This window comes from Hylobates moloch, unplaced genomic scaffold (assembly GCF_009828535.3).
Source record: "Hylobates moloch isolate HMO894 unplaced genomic scaffold, HMol_V3 SCAFFOLD_14, whole genome shotgun sequence".
Taxonomy (NCBI): domain Eukaryota; kingdom Metazoa; phylum Chordata; class Mammalia; order Primates; family Hylobatidae; genus Hylobates; species Hylobates moloch.
In genome coordinates, this window is record NW_026652289.1 from 44,490,029 (window position 1) to 44,511,709 (window position 21,681).

General features: G+C 42.0%; 1 protein-coding gene across 2 annotated transcripts in view; it reads right to left on the bottom strand.

Annotated features, from left to right (window-relative positions):
- Positions 1-21,681, bottom strand: part of SEC11A (SEC11 homolog A, signal peptidase complex subunit) — a 53,628-nt gene that overhangs the window by 5,825 nt on the left and 26,122 nt on the right. Inside the window, exons 2-5 of one of the 2 annotated variants that reach the window (XM_032175535.2) lie at positions 15,617-15,726; positions 11,430-11,579; positions 4,661-4,780; positions 3,954-3,991 (exon numbers count right to left, since the gene is read on the bottom strand). In XM_032175535.2, the coding sequence (XP_032031426.1) occupies positions 3,954-3,991; positions 4,661-4,780; positions 11,430-11,579; positions 15,617-15,726 (418 nt within the window). The remainder of the gene's footprint in view (positions 1-3,953; positions 3,992-4,660; positions 4,781-11,429; positions 11,580-15,616; positions 15,727-21,681) is intronic. The other variant, XM_032175534.3, reaches the window with a different exon arrangement.

Consider the following 21,681-nt stretch of genomic DNA (forward strand, 5'->3'; position numbering starts at 1 on the left):
GGCTACAGGAAGTAGAGGATGGGGAGTGACTGCTAATGAGTACTGCGTTTTATTTTTGGGGTGATAGAAATGCTCTGGAATTAGATAGTGGTGATGGTTGCACAATCTTGTGAATATACTGAAACCCACTGAATTGTACTCTTTAAGATGGTGAATTTTATATTCTAATATATGTGAATTATATCTCAATAAAATTTTTTAAAAATTATTTTAATTTAGAGCCTTGGGCCTCAACATAATTTTTTTTTAGTGTGCAGCTGTTAAAAAAAAAGAGAGACCAGCTGGCCAACATGGTGAAACTCCATCTCTACTAAAAATACAAAAAATTAGGTGGGCATGGTGGCACATGCCTGTAATCCCAGCTAATTGGGAAGCTGAGGCAGGAGAATTGTTTGAACCTGGGAGGTGGGGGTTACAGTGAGCTGAGATCACACTGTTGCATGGGCAACAAGAGTGAAACTCTGTCTCAAAAAAAAAAAAAAAAAAAAATTTTTTTTTTTAAATGCATAAAGGAGGCGGGGTGCAGTGGCTCACGCCTGCAATCCCGGCATTTTGGGAGGCCAAGGCAGGCAGATCACCTGACGTCAGGAGTTCGAGACCGCCTGGCTAACATGGTGAAATCCCGTTTCTACTAAAAATACAAAAAATTAGCTGGGCGTGGCAGCACGCACCTGTAATCCCAGCTACTGGGGAAGCTGTGGCAGGAGAATCCCTTGAACCTGGGAGGCAGAGGTTGCAGTGAGCCAAGATCGCACCATTACACTCCAGCTTGGGCAACAAGAGCGAAACTCCATCTCAAAAAAAAAAAAGCATAAAGGAGGCCAGGCACAGTGGCTCACATCTGTAACCCCAGGACTTTGGGAGGCCAAGGCGGAGGACTGCTTGAGCCCAGGAATTCAAGACCAGCCTGGGCAACACAGGGAAAACCAATCTCTACAAAAATTAAAAAAATTAGCCAGGTGTGATGGCATGCATCTGTGATCCTAGCTACTGAGAAGGCTGAGGTGGGAGGATTGCTTGGGCCTGGGAGGTGGAGGTTGCAGTGAGCCATGATTCTGCCACTGCACTCCAGCCTGGGTGATAAAGTGAGACTCTGTCTCAAGAAAAAAAAAAAGCATGAAGACATATGTACTATAGTAACAGACTTGCCTGTGGAAAAGCTCTATTCTTAAGATTTGAGTACAGCCTGACTTTGAAATACCAGTTTAGTGTTTTATAAACACAATTTCCACAAAAGAAAGTGTTAGGTTCCATTACGTGTTAAGCTCAGTAGAGGTACAATCAATGGAAAGTAAATTTATATAGTTAAGATTCTGTGCTCCTGCTGTTCATGTCTTAGGTTTTTTTTCCTACAGAAACTTCCTTAATGCAGAGAGTACTAGACTATTACATTTTTTAAGTAAAAGCTACAAAATGGTCTATAGTTTCAATGTTGGAATTTTAAAAATAGCATTAAATAGTGTGGAATTTTTTCTTTTCTTTTTCTCTTTTTTTTTTTTTTTTTTGAGACAGAGTGCTGCTCTGTCGCTCAGGCTGGAGTGCAGTGGCATGATCTCGGCTCACTGCAAGCTCCGCCTCCCGGGTTCACGCCATTCTCCTGCCTCAGCCGCCAGAGTCACTGGGACTACAGGCGCCTGCCACCATGCCCAGCTAATTTTTTTGTATTTTTAGTAGAGACGGGGTTTCACTGTGTTAGCCAGGATGGTCTCGATCTCCTGACCTCGTGATCCACCCGCCTTAGCCTCCCAAAGTGCTGGGATTACAGGCGTGAGCCACCGCGCCCGGCCCAGAATTTTTTCAAAAATTGTCCAGAAGACAAGTTACTTGAGTGAAAGCTCCCCAACCTTTTGTAGGATGATGCATCTTTTACCCAACCAATGGGCCAGAGTGAGCAGACAGAGCTGTAATAAACACTTAAGAATCAAGACCCAGGCCAGGTATGGTGGCTCACGCCTGTGGTCCCAGCACTTTAGGACACCAAGGTAGGCAGGTCATTTGAAGCCAGGGGTTCCAGACCAGCCTGGCCAACATGGCGAAAACCCATCTCTATTAAAAATATAAAAAATTAGCCAGGAGTTGTGGCACACACCTGTAATCCCAACTACTTGGGTGGCTGAGACATGAGAATCATTTGAACCTGAGAGGCGGAGGTTGCAATGAGCTGAGATTGCTCCACTGCACTCCAGCCTGGGCAACAGAGCGAGACTCTCCAGCCTGGGCAGAAGAGCAAGACTCTGCCTCAAAAAAAAGAAAAGAAAAAAAAAAAAGAAGAAGACCCAGATAAAGGAACACTCAGTTGTACTGGCAGGAGTATAAATGAAACAGGCTTGGCAAAATTTGTCAAAAGCCTTAACATATGAGTATGCTTCACCCAGTAATTCCACTTCTAGAAAATTACTCTGAAGATTGGGCAGAAATGCTGAGATATACATAACAAGGATATTCATCATAACATTGTTCACAATAAAAAAGCTGGAAACAATCAGAATACCTAACAACAGGAGACTGAATAAAATCTATATGGTCTATCCACAGGATACAGTATATGGTCTTCCCATACAGTGGAATAGCATACAGCTTTGAAAATAATGATATGATGATAAATATATTGATTTGTAAATATGCTAGTAATTTTTTGGGTAAAAAAGGGGTTATAAGATAATGTGACCATTCTCCTTTCACACACAAAATGCGTTTATGTTTGTATAAATATGTACATACTAGGGCTGGGTGCCGTGGCTCATGCCTGTAATCTCAGCACTTTCAGAGGCCAAGACAGGTGGATCATTTGAAGCTGGGAGTTTGAGACCAGCCTGGCCAACATATCGAGACCCCATCTCTACTAAAAATACAAAAAATTAGCTGGGCGTGGTGACACACACCTGTAATCCCAGCTACTCGGGAGGCTGAGGCACAAGAATCTTTTAAGCCCAGGAGGCAGAGGTTGCAGTGAGCTGAGATCATGCCACCCACACTCTAGCCCGGGTGACAGAGCAAGACTCTGTCTCCAAAAAAAAAAAAGGCAAAAAAAAGTACGTATTAATATTTTTATCTCTACACATAAAGGCTAATATAATGCAAACCAAAAAGTTAATAGTAAATATTTATGGAGATCAAGAAAAAGGAGACAAGAAGTGACTTTGCTTTTTGATTATTGGTATTTCCTTATGTTTCTACATGAATCTGTACATTTATAATTTGAGGAAAAACAAAGACTCAAAGAGATTGGTGAGTTTAAATAATCACATTAGCAGCATCTTGGAAACTGAGGAAGATGGGGACTAGCATTTCTCAGAAGCACTGATGACCTAATTTGGATTATAAAAGTATTTTTAGCTCCATCAAAGGAAAAGTTCCTTAAAGTGGGGACATATTAAAACAACAACAACAACCACAGCTCTCCAGCAGGCAAAGCACAATGATACCTGTTCTGATCTGATCTCTTTGGCCCCAAACTGAGCATCTCTCGTGCTGCAACTGAGAAAGCTTTCACTTAGCAACTCATACTTCCTTCTCTATGGGAACTGCGTATCTCAGGCCTCCTTACTGGTGTAATAACTCTGTATCCATACAGTCTGTTCTAGGTCAAAAGGAGCAGAGGTTCTGACAGTGGCAAAAGCGCCATGTGGCATCTAACTAGTGAGAATTAGCAACTATCCATTTCAGAAATGTTACGCTAGTAATTTTTGTATGATGGTTAAGGTGGACTATGCAGCCAGCCACTTACGATCATCAGTATAATCTTAGATACATAACCTAACTCATTTATGTTTCCTCATCTGTAGAATGGGAATATTAGGGTTGTTCTGAGGTTAAAATGTGGTAATACTTGTAAAGCACTTAGAATGAGTCTCTGGTACACAATAAGCCCTAATAAACGTGAGATATTGTTAATACTATTAATAACATTAAGGGAGCAACAATGCCATACTTCCTTAATACCAACAACTTACAATTCCTGTCCTCCACTGAACTGTTCTCCTGATAAAATCTGAAACAAACAGGCTTAATATAACTTTTTAATTTCATTTGACCTCATCAATTTCAAGACTAGAAATATTATGGATTAAATTAAAATGATAAAACTAATTTGGATGAACACTTTGAATTGTTGACTTAGTACTTCTTAAGAAATGTAAGTATAACCCCATCTCTACTAAAAAAAAAAAAATTAGCCAGGCATGGTGGCGGGCGCCTGTAATCCCAGCTACTCAGGAGGCTGAGGCAGGAGAATCGCTTGAACCCAGGAGGTGGAGGCTGCAGTGAGCTGAGATCGCGCCATTGCACTCCAGCCTGGGTGACAGAGCAAGACTCCATCTCAAAAAAAAGAGGTAATAATCTCTAGACCCCAGACCTAATAGTATGGACATAAAGAGCACATGGAAGGTGCCCATTTTTTGTGAACCAATAAACCCAATTCACCATCTCATCACTAGTATTCTATTCTTTTATTGCACCCCACCCAGTTCCTCACCTTTGGAGTAGTATACCTGAAATTTTAGACACTTTTTAAGAAGCAAAATTTTCAAAGGACACAAGGGTGATTTGGTGGAACCAGAACCAAATCTCTATATTCAACTGTGTATGATCAAATAATATGATTGAGAGGGCCACACTTCAAGTGATATAAAAAGTTTGAGATGCTCCCCTCTATACTTACCCCCTGGCTCTCCCCACAACATCTTTTTTCTCTAGCCAATGTTGTCCTTGTTTATAGAGGCCTCGGTCATCAACCGCATTATTATCTCCTTTGGTCAAAAACTTGATATGCCCATTTTGCCTTAAAAGAGTAAAGGAAACCCAAGTCATCAAATACCTTCATGGCATTTAAAGCACAAAATCTGTTCTTCTTAACCAAAAATGTCTGTGGCACTGGGGTATCTTATCACCATTCTAGTGTCGAAATAATTATTTACTGAGCTACAAGAATGTTAATAGCTGTGTTGTTTATAAATAACTAAAAACAAACTAAAGATCCAATATTAAGGAGTTCAAATATTATGTAAGCATTAAAATAATGGTATGGAAGAATATTTAATGACAAGATTGTACAAATTTTATTAAGTGAAGAAAAGAATGCAAAATAGCATGTACAGTACAATCTCATTTTTATATTAAAATACATACACACTACCAATTTTCTGGAGACACAAAGAACAAAGGAACACAATAAACTGTCTCACAGGATATAATTGGCAAGATACAGACTATGGGAAACTACAGAATAACCCAGTTTCTCCAAATAATGACTTGCAAGGAACAAAGAAAGTTAGGGAAGTAACCTACAGATTAAACAAGAGATGGCCAGGCGCAGTGGCTCATGCCTGTAATCCCAGCACTTTGGGAGGCCGAGGTGGGCGGATCACCTGAGGTCAGGAGTTCGAGACCAGCCTGGCCAACATGGCGAAACCCTGTCTTTACTAGAAATACAAAAATTAGCTGGGCGTGGTGGTGGGCGCCTGTAGTCCCAGCTACTCAGGAGGCTGAGGCAGGAGAATCATTTGAACCCGGGAGGCGGAGGTTGCAGTGAGCCGAGATCACGCCACTGCACTCAAGCCTGGGTGACAGAGCGAGACTCCATCCCAAAACAAAAAAACAAGACTATAAAGCCACATCAACTAATTGCAGCTGAGGACTTTATCTGGGTCCAGATTCAAACAAATTGTTTAAGAAAGTTATGACACAATTGGGGATTTGAACAAATATCAAAAACTTGATGATACTAAAGAATTGTCTGGCCAGGCACAGTGGCTCACTTCTGTAATCCTAGCACTTTGAGAGGCCAAGGTGGGTGGGTGGATCACTTGAGCCCAGGAGTTCAAGACCAACCTGGGCAACATGGCAAAGCAAAAAATACAAAAAAATTAGCTGGCTCACTAGATGTTAAATCAGCAGAGGAAACATGATGGTGTGCGCCTGTGGTCCCAGCTGAGGTAAGAGGATCACCTGAGCCCAGGGAGATTGAGGCTGCAGTGAGCTGTGATCGCGTCACTGCACTCTAGCCTTGGAGACAGTGAGACACTGTCTTGAATAACAAATAATAATAACACAGGAAGGGGAAAAGGTGGGAGTAGAGATTGGCTATATATTAATCATCACTGGGACAGGGATGATAGATACATGGGGGTTCCTCATACTCTTCTGTACATGTCAGAAACTCCCCAAATTCAGAAAATAAAAGCAAAAAAATGGTATTAGACAAGATCTAAAATAATACAGAGCAATGTATAAACAGACCAATGGATAAACAGTGGCTATCTATGGCTTTCTTTAGATTATCTTCTTTTTTCTCCAACAAACATGAATTACTTTTATATTAGGAAAAAATGTTAGCTTTCAAAGAAAAAATACGTCAATTCTTCATATACGCCAGGGTTTACAGGAACAGTATTTTGTTGTTTTGTTTTGTTTTGTTTTGTTTTGTTTTGTTTTGAGACAGAGTCTCACACTGTCACCCAGGCTGGAATTCAATGGTGTGATCTCGGCTCACTGCAACCTCCGCCTCCTGGGTTCAAGCGATTCTCCTGCCTCGGCCTCCCAAGTAGCTAGGATTACAAGCGCCCACCACCACACCCAGCTATTTTTTTGTATTTTTAGTAGAGACAGGGTTTCACCATGTTGGCCAGGCTGGTCTGGAACTCCTGACTTCATGATCCGCCCACCTCGGCCTTCCAAAGTGCTAGGATTACAGGCGTGAGCCACCGTGCCCAGCCAGGAACAGCATTTTGCTTGATCAGAAAATTATTAGTTTAATTCTACTAAAGAACCATGAAGTTTCTGGTAATTTTAAAATTTAATTGAAAGCAAAGTATATTTTACAGTTGATAAAGACTAGCTGAAAATTAATTCAAGTGCATTTGGATTGACCACTGAAGTAGAAAGAAGAAAATTCGCTTCAGGTTTCTACGGGCTAATATCCACTTAGATTCTAAGTCAGAAACTGGCTCACTAGATGTTAAATCTGCAGAGGAAACTAAATTGGGAGGTGTTGCAAACACCAAAGATGGTTACGTGCAAACAGTCACATTAAAAATAAGTTAGAAAAAATGCAAATATATGCAGAGAAAAATAATCTGTAGCTGACAATTCAGTAAGTGAAAAAAGGAAAAATTCTGAAGGGTAAAAGAGGACAGGTGCTAGGAGGGGCTCGCTGCAAGAGTGAAAGTCAGGAGCAGCAGGAAGGAAAATTGAATTCAACCCAGAAAACAATATCAACTCCACACATGCAGAAAAGGCAAATCAGATATGAAGAGATAAAAATCCAGGAAATGGGGAACTCCCAGAAAAAGGAAAGGCTGCTAGAGAGATCTGGACTATTCCCAAAGACTTGATTTGCTGGCAAAACAAACAAACAAACATACTAACACACCCAATTTCCCCTTCTGGGATATAATCAGGAGATATCACTATAGCTTTTTCGAAAAAGCATAGATATCCTTCATCTACTTAGTGGTGAAACAAATATTCTCTGGTGGCAACCAGCTCTTATTAGACCTATTTTTTTTTTTTTTTTTGAGACAGAGTTTTGCACTTGTCACCCAGGCTGGAGTGCAATGACGCGATCTTGGCTCACTGCAACCTCAGCCTCCCGAGCAACTGGGATTAAAGGCGTGCACCACCATGCCCAGTTAATTTTTGTATTATTAGTAGAGACAGGGTTTCACCATGTTGGTCAGGCTGGTCTGGAACTCCTGACCTCAGGTGATCCGCCCTCCTTGCACTCCCAAAGTGCTGAGATTACAGGTGTGAGCCACCGCACCTGATCTTACTAGACCTATTAAGTCCTACTCCAGCATTTCACAAGTCATAGGCTCAAAATACTGAGTGAAGGCATATTTACATAGGATTTTTCCCTTGCTGGAACAAGGACCAAATATTTAATATTATCTACTCCTAGGGAGATCAAAGAGTTTAGAATTTAATTCACCCATCACAATACTGTGAAATTAGGAAGAAGGAAATAACCACTTTACAGATGAGAAAAAATAAGACCCCAAAAGCTAAATGGTTACAGAATAATGTATCCATCTGCATGGGAAAAGCAAAGCTAAGGATTAAGTCACCCAATGGTAAAATTTCTCTTTCCAAATACTTAATCACATGCCAGTGTTCAATACCATCCAATTATAATATCTCCTGATATGGTTTGGCTGTGGTCCCTACCCAAATCTCATCTTGAACTGTAGTTCCCATAATTACCACGGGTCATGGGAGGGACCCAGTGGGAGGTAATCGAGTCATGGGGGCAGGTCTTTCCCAAGCTGTTCTCGTGATAGTGAATAGTCTCATGAGATCCGATGGTTTTATAAATGGGAGATCCCCTGCACATGATCTCTTGCCTGCCGACATGTACGACACGGATTTGCTTCTTCTTTGCCTTCTGATTGTGAGGCCTCCCCAGCCATGTGGAACTGTGAGTCCATTAAACCTCTTTCCTTTATAAATTACCCAGTCTCAGGTATGTCTTTATTAGCAGCATGAGAACAGACTAATATACCTCCTATAGGATGAACTTACTAAATACAAACATTTTGAATATTATTTGTCCCCATATTTAAGAACAATGTTAATACTATTAAACCAAATGGGGCTGGGTGCAGTGGCTCACGCCTGTAATCCCAGCACTTTGGGAGGCAGAGGTGGGTGAATCATTTGAGGTCAGGAGTTCAAGACCAGTCTGGCCAACATGGTGAAACCCTGCCTCTACTAAAAATACAAAAATTAGCTGGGCGTGGTGGCGGGCGCCTGTAGTCCTAGCTACTCGGGAGGCTGAGGCAGGAGAATTGCTTGAACCTGGGAGGCAGAGGTTGCAGTGAGCCAAAATCGCACCATGCACTCCAACCTGGGCGAAAAAGCGAGACTCCATCTCAAAAAAAAAAACAACAACAACAAAAAACCCCAAATGGTAATTCTGACCAGATATTTCAGTCTCCCCAAAAAGAAAAAAGAAAATGGAAAATTTCTGAATATTAACAGGGTCTGTTATCTACACAGGCCTGCAAGTTGAAGGTATCTCAAGAGTCTGAAATAAATCACCCAAAACCCCAGATTACAAGTACCATATTTAAAATCATCAGAATTCCGTATAAAATTATTTTTAAAATTTAAGGATTTTCCAATTAATATATTCTCTATGAATCTGCCAGAAACAGTTTTAAACTGAAGTCTATGACTCATTCAATTTCTTTTTCTTTTCTTTTTTCTTTTTTTGAGATAGAGTCTCACTCTATTGCCCAGGATAGAATAAAGTGGCATGATCTCGGCTCACTGCATGCCCAGGCTGGTCTAGAGCTCCTGCGCTCAAGCACTCCACCCGCCTCAGCCTCCCAAAGGGCTGGGATTACAGGCATGAGTCACCACACCCAGCCAAATTCACTCAATTTCAAAGGATCATAAATAAAAATGGAGAAATTTTCCTCCAGCTTAAACAAGGCCTGAGCTCAATTTGATTCTCTCTGATATATTTAGGGGAAAGTTGGTTCAGCTTTGTTCACAACAGGCATTGCTGAGAATGAACAACACAAATCCACTTTGAGAATCTGGAAAACACTATCCGTGCTGAATAAACCTCTATAATTCCAAAATAATTTTTTTTTTTTTTTTTTGAGATGGAGTCTCACTCTGACATTCAGGCTGGAATGTAGTGGCATGATCTCGGCTCACTGCAACCTTAGCCTCCCAGGTTCAAGTGATTCTCCTGCCTTAGCCTCCTGAGTAGATGGAATTACAGGTGCCCACCACCACGCCTGGCTAATTTTTGTACTTTTAGTAGAGATGGGTTTTGCCACGTTGGCCAGGCTGGTCTTGAACTCCTGAGCTCAGGTGATCTGCCTGCCTCAGCCTCCCAAAGTGCTGGGATTACAAGCATGAGCCACTGCTCCTGGCCCCAAAAAATCTCTAAAAATTTAAGTTATTCCTTCCCAGTCAATAATATAATGTCACTTTAAATTATAGTATTTCCACATACATACTGATGTCTGATTTTATTTAAAAAAATAAGCAGTCATATCTTTATTTCACCAATGCAGAAAGAACTCTTCTAAACTAAAATGTTTACAGGAATTTCAAAAAGCAATGGTTGACAGTTCCCTCTTCTTTCAAGAACTGAAATCCACCAGGTGCAGTGGCTCATGCCTGTAATCCCAGCACTTTGGGAGGCCAAGGCAGGTGGATCTCTTGAGGCCAGGGGTTCGAGACTAGCCTAGCCAACAAGGTGAAGCCCTGTCTCTACTAATACAAAAATTAACTGGGCATGGTGGCACATGCCTGTAATCCCAGCTACTCAGGAGGCTGAGGCACAAGAATCACTTGAGCCCGGGAGGTGGAGGTTGCAGTGAGCCGAGATAGCGCCATTGCATTCCAGCCCGGGTAACAGAGGGAAACTGTCTCAAAAAACAAACAAAAAAAGAACCGAAATCATGCCTACTCTTTCACTTCTCGTCTGTGTGTCATCCAGGATGCCTCCCTTCTCTTTCATTTCTTTCTTTTTTCTTTTTCGAGACAGGGTCTCACTCGGTCACCCAGGCTGGAGTGCAGTGGCACAAACACGACTCACTGCAGCCTCAAACTCCTGGGCTCACACAATCCTCCCACCTCAGTCCTCCAATTAGCCGGGACTACAGGCACATGCCACTACGCCCAGCTAATTAATTAATTATTTATTTATTTATTTATTTATTTATTTATTTTTTGAGATGGAGTCTGGCTCTGTCACCCAGGCTGGAGTGCAGTCGTGCAATCTTGGCTCACTGCAACCTCCGCCTCCCAGGTTCAAGCGATTTGCCTGCCTCAGCCTCCCAAGTAGCTGGGATTACAGGCGCCCACCACCACACCTGGCTAATTTTTATATTTTAGTAGAGACAGGGTTTCACCATGTTAGCCAGGCTGGTCTTGAACTCCTGACCTCAGGTGATCCACCCACCTCGGCCTCCCAAAGTGCTGGGATTACAGGCGTGAGCTACCATGCCTGGCCTTTTTTTGTTTTGTTTTGTTTTGTTTTAATAGAGAAGGAGTCTCACCATGTTGCCCAGGTTGACCTCAAACTCCTGAGCTCAAGCCATTCTCTCACCTTGGCCTCCCAAAGTACTGGGATTGTAGGCGTGAGCCACTGTGCCCACCAGAAGATTCTATTTAGGATCTATCTTTATGTCACAGTTTTTTGGAATTATATACAGAGTCACTGACAGGTTGGGAAGTAAAAGGGAACCAAGAAAAACCTCTGGAAAAACCTTCAGGGAAAGAAATGAACTAATAAATAATTATTTATAGTTTTCAAAATGTTCACTAAACTTTCCAGCGTTCATAAAAATGGACTGGAAGAGGGCCTAGAGGTTCCTCACTGTTTTACAGTCTTTAGGCTACCAAAACTAAATGCCACAAACACTTAAACAAAAGCACTTAGAAACAAAGATGATATACTTTGCACATACTTTTCATGAATCTTCAAGACTCGGTGAACTATAGGAATCTCTCTTCCTTCTATTCTAAAAACAACAATTTCTCCCACTCGTATGGGATCTTCAACTCGATTTGTTAGAAAGAGAAGATCTCCTCTATGAAATGCAGGTTCCATGCTGCCACTGGAAGGGAAAGAAGAATATAACAGCAAAAACAAAGTATGAGATTAAATGTACTTTCAAAATTAGATATTCAACAAAATATAAAATATCACTTTTGGAGTATACTCAATACCTTAACACCTACATCAACAGAAATGTGTATTGTTCTCACAATATGGTTTCCTCAGACTAAAAAGTTACGCCAAAGGATTTTTGTTTTAGTTATTAACCTTCACTAACTAGTTCCATTTCAAGTATTACTATTCAAAGAAGCTTAACTCTTGAAAAGGTCAGTGTCACTAATTCCTTAACCTTTTAAAATTTCAAATGACAAACAGAATATAAAAGAATGAACTTTAAAACGATGCCCTTATTCTCACTTCATCTGAAAACACTAAACATATTCAAATATGCAAATGAGAACTGGATCATATTCCTCTGCCATTTATAAAGATAACAGCCAAGATGACCTTATATGTTCAATTCATTTAGAAGGAAAAACGGCTCATCAAGTCAAAGAACAGTCAGCTACAGAGATAATGCTTGTGTTATCAATTTACTTATTTTAAAAAGAGAAAAAAAGAAAACCAAGGAATAAGCAGAGAATTTTGCCTAAGAATTTCAGAAGTCAGGAAAAGATTCAATTCTATGGTAACAAGTAAGACTAACTTCTATAGAGTATCTTCTTACCTCTTACCTCTTCCATCCTACGCCAAGTCCTAAAAAGGTCCTAAGATATTTGCACTAATTTACGAGCCCCATTTTATCTATAAAGAAGTAGCCCATCAGTATTTTTCAGAAACTCAAGCTCTGATTTTCTGTAACAACAGCTTAAGTAAGAATAGAAAGACAAGAAATAAAGTTCAATGCGGGAATAAGTACAAACTCCAAACACTTTTGTTTAAAGACTCTCATCCCTCTATGTAAAGGGATATGGCAGTGGGTCTCAAATTGTGCTGCACATTGGAATGACCTGAGGAACTTTTAAAAAATCTCAGCCAAGTGCAGTGGCTTACACCTGTAATTCCAGCACTTCGGGAGGCCGAGGTGGGCAGGTCACCTGAGGTCAGGAGTTCGAGACCAGCCTGGCCAATACAGTGAAACCCAGTCTCAACTAAAAATACAAAAATTAGATGAGCATGGTGGTGCACGCCTGTAATCCCAGCTACTCAGGAGGCTGACGCAGGAGAATCACTTGAACCCAGGAGGCAGAGGTTGAATGGGCTGAGATTGCACCATTGCACTCCAGCCTGGGCAATAGAGTGAGACTCTGTCTCAAAAAAAAAAGAAGAAAAGAAAGAAAAGAAACGGAGAAACGGGGAGCCAGGCACAGTGGTTCAAGCCTAACATCACAGCACTTGGGAGGTTGAGGTGGGAGGATCACTTGAGATCAGGAGTTCAAGACTCAGTCTCTGTAAAAAATAAAAAATTAGCCAGGTGTGATGGCACACTCCAGTCTGGGCGATGGAGGGAGGCCCTGTGTTAAACGTCCTTATCACAAAAAAATAGAAAGGGAAGAAACTTTTGAAAGTGATTAATATATTCACTTCCTTGATTGTGATGATGGTTTCACAGGAATATACTTACCTGCAAATTGATCAAGTTGCATACATTAAATATGTACAGCTTTTTGTATGTCAATCATATCTTGATAATTTGGTTAAAAAAGAGTAATCTAAGTACTATTACTTAGATTCTAGATAATGTTAATGCACTATTACTTGGATTCTAGATAATATTAATAATTCCATTTATTTTAAATCTGCACTCCATTATCTCCAGAAAAGATTTGGGCTTACAAAATTAAGCCCAAAATATGACAAAACTATAATGTTTCTTTTTTTTTTCTTTTTGAGACAAAGTTTCAATCGTCACCCAGGCTGGAGTGCAATGGAGCAATCTTCGCTCACTGCAACCTCCACCTCCTAGGTTTAAGCGATTCTCCTGCCTCAGCCTTCTGAGTAGCTGGGACTACAGGCACCTGCCACCGTGTCCAGCTAATTTTTGTATTTTTAGTAGAGACGGGGTTTCAACATGCTGGCCAGGCTGGTCTCGAACTCCTGGCCTCAAGTGATCTGCCCGCCTTGGCCTCCCAAAGTGCTGGGATTACAGGTGTGGGCCACCACACCCGGCCTATAATGTTTCAAACAACCAAGTGGTAATTCTCTAAAAAACGAGTTACTAAATTAGGTATTAAAATCACTAAGAGTGGTTGGGCATGGTGGCCTATGCTTGTAATCCCAGCATGTTGGGAGGCCAAGGTGGGAGGATCCTTGAACCCAGGAGTTCAAGACCAGACTGGGCAACACAGTGAGATCCTATCTGCTATGGTTTGGCTGTGTCCCCACCCAAATCTCATCTTGAATTCCCACGTGTTGTGGGAGGGACCCAGCAGGAGGTAACTGAATCATGGGGCAGGTTTTTCCTGTGCTGTTCTAGTAACAGTGAATAAGTCTCATGAGATCTGATGGTTTTAAAAAGGGGAGTTCCCCTGTAAAAGCTCTCTTCTTTTGTCTGCTGCCATGTGAGATGTGCCTTTCACCTTCCGCCATGATTGTGGGGCCTCCCCAGTCATGTGGAACTGTAAGTCCATTAAACCTCTTTCTTTTGTAAATTGCCCAGTCTTGGGTATGTCTTTATTAGCAGCATGAAAATGGACTAATACACCATCTCTACAAAAAAATTTAAAAATTAACCAGGCATGGTGGGGCAGGCCTGCAGTCCCGCCTGCTCAGGAGGCTAAAATGGAAGGATCCCTGGAGACCAGTAGGTGGAGTCTGCAGTGAGTTATGACGGTGCCACCGCACTCTATCCTGGGTAACAGAGCGAGACCCCAGCTTTAAAAAAAATATTCACTAAGAGTATGAGTGCAAAGATAGGGAAGGAAGCAAGAGTGGAGAAAAAAAATTCAGTACTATTTGTCACCATAAGAGATGGTATTAATGCCTTCAAAATTCCTGGAGTCCAGTTTAGAAGCGATATTTAAAGGTCAGCAGGAAACTTGGAAATAATTAGCGATGATTCTATCCTGACACTGAGAACATGCTACAGAAAAACTCAATTTGTGGAAGTACTATAACATCTAATGAGCTAAAACTAAATAACAGGCCTGGTGTATCAAAGTGCAGAATATAAAAAGACAGAAGAATTTCAGGAAAATAAAGTACAACGAGACACTTTCTTTTTTTTTTTGAGACGGAGTCTCCGTCTGTCGCCCAGGCTGGAGTGCAGTGGCGCAATCTCGGCTCACTGCAAGCTCCGCCTCCCAGGTTCATGCCATTCTCCTGCCTCAGCCTCTCCGAGTAGCTGGGACTACAGGCGCCCCCCACCACGCCCGGCTAATTTTTTGTATTTTTAGTAGAGAGGGGGTTTCACCGTGGTCTCGATCTCCTGACCTCGTGATCCGCTCACCTCGGCCTCCCAAAATGCTGGGATTACAAACATGAGCCACCGCGCCTGGCCATGAGACACTTTCTTAAGGGATGTGACAAAAACAAACCTTACATGGTAACCTTTTTGTAGAAAGGTCATGAGCCCTCTGGGGTTCTGAATGGAAATGCCTAACAAAGTGCGAATTGCTTTTCTCTCTCTCTCTCTCTTTTTTTTTTTTTTTGGAGACAGGGTCTCGCTCTGTCGCCCAGGCTGGAGTGCAGTGGTGAAATCACAACTTACTGCAGGCCTCAACCTCTAGGGCTTAGGCGATCCTCCCACCTAGGCCTCCCGAGTAGCTGAGACTACAGGTGCATGTCACCACACCTGCTAATTTTTGTATTTTTTTGTGGAGACAGGATTTCACCACGTTGCCCAAGCTAGTCTCAAATTCCTGAGCTCAAGTGATCCGCCTGCCTCAGCCTCCCAAATTGCTGGGATTACAGGCATAAGCCACGGCGCCCAGCCTGAGAATTTCTTACAATTGAGAAGTAGTGACTAATTTTCTTCCAGGCCCTTTTCTGGAAAAGAGTAGTTTCTAAGAGAATGATATACCAGTTATTTCATATCTCAATTTTTCTCCCAAGCAATGCCATGCGATTCCATGCCTCGAAAGGAAAAACTGTTACCTGAGCACCACTACAATTGGACTTTCACTTCCAGTTATTACCATTAACCCCTTCCAGATCATTAGTGCCGATGAGACAATCATTCCAAAATTTAGGACTTGATAATAGAGCTGCAAGAACAAAAGAGAAGAGATCAGATCCACCATTATCCCCACTTCGGAAAGCAATTGAAAGCAGTAACAATTTGAAAGTTTTAAGCAGTACTATTAGGACAACTACAGTTCTGAGACATTCTTTAATATATTATAATAATTATGCCATCAGCACATCAAAACAGGCCCCCCTTCTTTCATCCAAAGCACCCTGCTCCATTTTGTTTGGTAAAACATCAGTTACATTTTTATAACACCATATTATTTTAAGAACATTTCACACAAGGTATTTCATTTGGGCTCCATAATCATTCAGCTTAAATTTAATCACACTCATGCTACTTACCAGCCAACAGTAATCTGTCTCTGCTTCTGAACTCCTCTATTACTTTTTCTTTTTTCTTTTTTTTTTTTTTTTTTTTTTTTGAGATGGAGCCTCACTCTCGCTCAGTCACCCAGGCTGGAGTGCAGTGGTGCCATCTCAGCTCACTGCAACCTCCGTATCCTGGGTTCAAGAAATTCTCCTGCCTCAGCCTCCCAAGTAGCTAGGACTACAGGCATGCGCCATCACGCCCAGCTAATTTTTTTGAATTTTTAGTAGAAACTGGGTTTCACCATGTTGATCAGGCTGGTCTCGAACTCTTGACCTCAAATGATCTGCCCACCTCCGCCTCCTAAAGTGCTGGGATTACAGGCATGAGTCACCACGCCCGGCCCTCTATTACTTTTCTACCATACTTATCCCTTGATAATCATGGGAATAGTCAATGACATTTAACTCTACCTTCTCATTTTACAGTTAAGGAAACTGTCTCAAAAAGAGGAGACTTCACCAGGTCCTATAGCTTATCAGTCACATAGTCAAGACTTGAAGGTCAGCCTTCTTACTAAATTTCCAGTACTCCAACAAACTCTAAAATTCTGTGACTTGAATAAACAGATAAAACACCAGAAGGCATTCAATTTCAAATAAAGAAAATTCAGAACGTGTGGAAAAAGGCAAAAAATATTACAAAATCAGATAAGATAAATAATGTGAGCTAACTGTTTTGGGCCAAGGCTGGAAAAAGTATAGAGAGGATGACTAGACACCAAGGCAAACAGTTCAAGGAAAAAGCTGGTACTGGAAAGTACTGGGAGAAATCTGAAAAAGCATATTAAGGTCCAACTATGAAGACACTTAAACACAGGACTGAAACTGTGGATCTAACAAAATATTAGTACTATAAAGTGAAAAAACAAAAGTTTCAAAAGGTCCTACTCTGTTGCCCAGGCTGGAGTGCAGTGGCACAATCACAGCTCACCACAGCTTCCAACTCCTGGGCTCAAGCAATCCTCCCACCTCAGCCTCCCGAGTAGCCAGACGTGGTAATTTTTGTATGTTTTATAGGGAGGAGGTTTCGCCATATTGCCCAGGCTGATCTTGAACTCCTGGGCTCAAGCAATCTGCCTACTTCAGCCTCTCAAAAGGCTGGGATTACAGATATGAGCCACCGTGCCTGGTCACTTTAGTTAAGATTTGCTTGTGGACATTCTACACAACTGTCCTAGTCTCTTCAAAAATCCAATGTCATTCAATGTCATGGAAAAAAAGGTGGAAGACTGTTCTAGATTAAAAAGGACTAAAGAGATATAACAACCAAATGTAACACACAAACTTTGGTTTCTTTTTTGTTTTTTCTTCTCATTCAGTTCTAATAATGCACAAACTTTGGCTGGATCTTGGTTCAAAAAAAAACAAAGAGCATAAGAAAAAATCCGAACTATAAAAGACATTTTGGGGTGAACTGGGGAAACTCAAAATATGATTTGAATATTAAATGACACTAGGATATTCACGTTAATTTTCTTCTTTTTCTTTCTCTTCTTTTTTTTTTGAGACAGGGTCTTGCTCTATCACACAGGCTGGAGTGCAGTGACATGATCTCAGCTCACTGCAACCTCTGCCTCCCAAGTTCAAGTGATTCTCGTGCCATAGCCTCCCAAGTAGCTGGGATTACAATGGGCATGCACCATCACTCCCGGCCAATTTTTGTATTTTTAGTAGAGACGGGGTTTCACCATGCTGGCCAGACTGGTCTCAAACTCCTGGCCTCAAGCAATCCACCCGCCTTGACCTCCCAAAGTGCTGGGACAACAGATGTGAGCCACTGTACCTGGCCTCTAGTTTTCTTAAATTATGTGATAATGGTGTTGTGGTTATGTGTTTTACTGTCCTTATCACAGGAGATGCATATTAGTAGTAGTTAGCTAGTAGTTGTAGTTAGGGGTGAATTGTCATATCTGCAACTCATTTTCAAGTGATTCAGCAAAAAAAAATTCTATATATGCACACACACATAAGTATACATAGAACAAATATGGCAAAAAATGCATAGAAAAAATGGAAGAAGCCAGGTGCAGTGGCTCACGTCTGTAATCCCAGCAATTTGGGAGGCTGAGGTGGGCAGATCACTTGAGGCCAGAAGTAGGAGACCAGCCTAGCCAATATGGCGAAACCCCATCTCTACTAAAAACACAAAAATTAGCTGGGTGTGGTGGGACATGCCTGTAATCCCAGCTACTCAAGAGGCTGAGGCACAAGAATCGCTTGAACCCAGGAGGCAGGGGTTGCAGTAAACTGAGATCTCACCACTGTACTCCAGCCTGGGCAACTAAGCAAGACTCTCTCAAAAAAAAAAAAAAAAAAGGAAGAAAATAAAATAAATGTCAGTTGTTATATTTGGGGGTGTAATACTAGGCGATTCTTATTTATTTCATTTTGATCATCTACATTTTCTACTTCTTCCCTTTTTAAATCAATTGTTATTTTTATCAAAACATTATACACACATACATACAAGAATATGTAAAAAAAAGCAATATCCTAGCCATAGCAGGCCACCTACATCAACCATTTTCATCTCTTCTAGCTATTCATTCTGGTGTTTACCCCAACCATTCTAAAAACTAATTGTTTGTTTACTTTCATACTAGGGTGTTAACGCATGATGTTCAAAATGTACAATGAGGGGCTAGGCACAGAGACTCATGCCTGTAATCCCAACACTTTGGGAGGCTGAGGTGGGAAGATCACTTGAGCCTAGAAGTTCGAGACCAGAAAGCAAGACCTTTATCTCTACAAAAAAAAAAAAATAAATACAAAAAAAGGCTGAGCGGGCCGGGCGCGGTGGCTCACGCTTGTAATCCCAGCACTTTGGGAGGCCGAGGCGGGCGGATCACGAGGTCAGGAGATCGAGACCACGGTGAAACCCTGTCTCTACTAAAAATACAAAAAAATTAGCCGGGCGTGGCGGGGGGCGCCTGTAGTCCCAGCTACTCGGAGAGGCTGAGGCAGGAGAATGGCGTGAACCCGGGAGGCGGAGCTTGCAGTGAGCCGAGATTGCGCCACTGCACTCCAGCCTAGGCAACAGAGCAAGACTCCGCCTAAAAAAAAAAAAAAAAAAAAGAAGGTAGAGGAAAACTTAGCACATTAAATAGAGATGTGGATGATTAAAAAAAATATCCAGAGGCTGGGCTCGATGGCTCACGCATGTAATCCCAGCACTTTGGGAGGCCAAGGAGAGCAGATCACCTGAGGTTGGGAGTTCAAGACTAGCCTGACCAACACAGAGAAACCCCCGTCTCTACGAAAAATACAAAATTATCTGGGCTTGGTGACACATGCCTGTAATCCCAGATACTCGGGAGGCTGAGGTGGGAGAACCGCTTGAACCTGGGAGGCGGAGGTTGCAGTGGGCCGAGATCGCGCCATTGCACTCCAGCCTGGGCAACAAGGGCAAAACTCCGTCTCAAAAAAAAAAAAAAAAAAAAAGAAAAGTTAGCTGGGTGTGGTGGTGCATGCCTGTAGTCCCAGCTCCTTGGAGGCTGAGGCAGGAGAATCACTTGAACCCAGGAGGTAGAGGCTGCAGTGAGCTATGATTGCCCCACTGCATTCTAGCCCAGGTGCCAGAGCAAGACTGTGTCTCAAAAAATAAATACAATTGTGATGAGGAATCCAGCTCTCTTGTACCATTTTCTATTTTCTCCCTACAATTAACCTGTCTTTCCTGCATACTTTTTAAAAACGTTACAAGTTTCATATTCTTATAAATGCACAGTTAATCTCTGAAAAGACAGACAAGAAACTGGGGAAGAGGAACCAGGAGTCAAGATGGAAGAAAAATATTTTCTGAGATACATACTTCACGTTTTTACAGTTTTTACTATATGCAAGTATCACCTGTTCAAAACTAAACAGTTTCGGTTTATTTTTTTAAGTCCATGCTAATGGCCAGAACACTATTTTTCTAGCATTCCAATGAAGCACGGTGTACTCAATCAATGTAATTAATCAATTTCCACAAAAGGAAATATGAACATTTTCTCAGAGACACTTAGAAATATTTGCTGTTCTTTCAGTAATGGAGTGATGTGAGCACATGGGTAATCTGAAACCTACTTTGACACTCACATTTACAGGTAAGGAAACTGAGGCACAGAGAAGCTAAGCGACATGCTCATGGCTGCTTATCTACTGGCTGGCAGAGTAGCACTATTAGAACTCTGGCCTCCTAAATTCTACATTTTCAAGATGGTGGCTTTTTAAAAGACAAAATGGGTCTTTTTACTCTGAAGGCTGAATTGAAGAAGTGGAGTGAGAGATGATAGAAGTAGGAAAACTAGCTTCTAAGACACAATTATGTCAACCAGAAGATAAATAGTGAGGAATTCAGTTAAGACTCAATTTTCCAACTTTCTGCACTAAAAATATCACCTACAGTACTGGTTAGAACAATAGATTCTGGGCCCTAATTCAGAACCTCTAAGGAAGGGGTTGTAGGATTCTACAATGTATATAGCTCCACAATCCCTTACTCAAAACCCTTGGGGGTCAGATGTGTTTCAGGATTCAGAATGGGTGTGATTTTTAAAAGGTAATACTTGCATGTACCCTATGTTACATATACTCTTAGGAGGGTTTATGGCAATATCCCAATATCAAACACATTAAGATTTTGGCAGCAAAACAAAAATTCACACTGAAGTAAATAAAAACTAAAAAAAAAAAAAAAAACCCCCGCAGTTCACGTCTATTTTGTGGAGGAAAAAAAATTTCCATTTTCAAAAGGGCTCAGTTATAGACTTGCCAGAAGTTACCTAATAAAATATTTAATAAGATAACTGCTATTTAAAAGAAAAATGCCCACCGGGTGCAGTGGCTTATGCCTATAATCCCAGCACTTTGGGAGGTCAAGGTGGGAGGACTGCTTGAGCCCAGGAGTTCGAGTTCAGCCTGGGCAACATAGTGAGACCCCTATCTCTAAAAAAATAAAATAAAATTTAAAAATTAAGAAAAAAAAAAAATGCCAGCCAAGGCAACATAGCAAGACCCTGTCTCTTAAAAAAAAAAAAAAAAAAAAAATTAATTAGCTGAGTGTGGTGGCACACACCTGTAGTCCCAACTACTTAAGAAGCTGAGGTGGGAGGATTGCTTGAGCCCAGGAGGTTGAGGCTGTAGTGAGCTGTGACTGCACCACTGCATTCTAGCCTGGGTAACAGTGCGAGATCTTGTCTCAAAAAATAATAATAAGCCTCCCTCCCTCCCTCCTTCCTTCCTTCCTCTTTCCCTCTGTGGCCCAGGCTGCAATCTACTCGGCTCGCTGCTGCCCGCGCCGCGGACTGCCTGGGACTGCCGGCGCGCGCCACCGCTGCCTGGCTTTTCTCCTTTAGCTGCAGGCACGCGTTCGCCATCTTGGCCACGCTGGTCTCCAGCTCCTGACGCCGAGTGCTCTGCCCGCCTCAGCCTCCCGAGGTACTGGGACTGCAGACGGAGTCTCGCTCACCCAGTGCTCGGTGTTGCCCGGGCTGGAGTGCGGTGGCGTGGTCTGGCCTCGCGGCAGCCTCCGCCTCCCAGCCGCCTGCCTTGGCCTACCAGGGTGCTGGGATTGCAGCCCCTGCCCTGCCGCCGCCCCGTCTGGGAGGTGGGGAGCG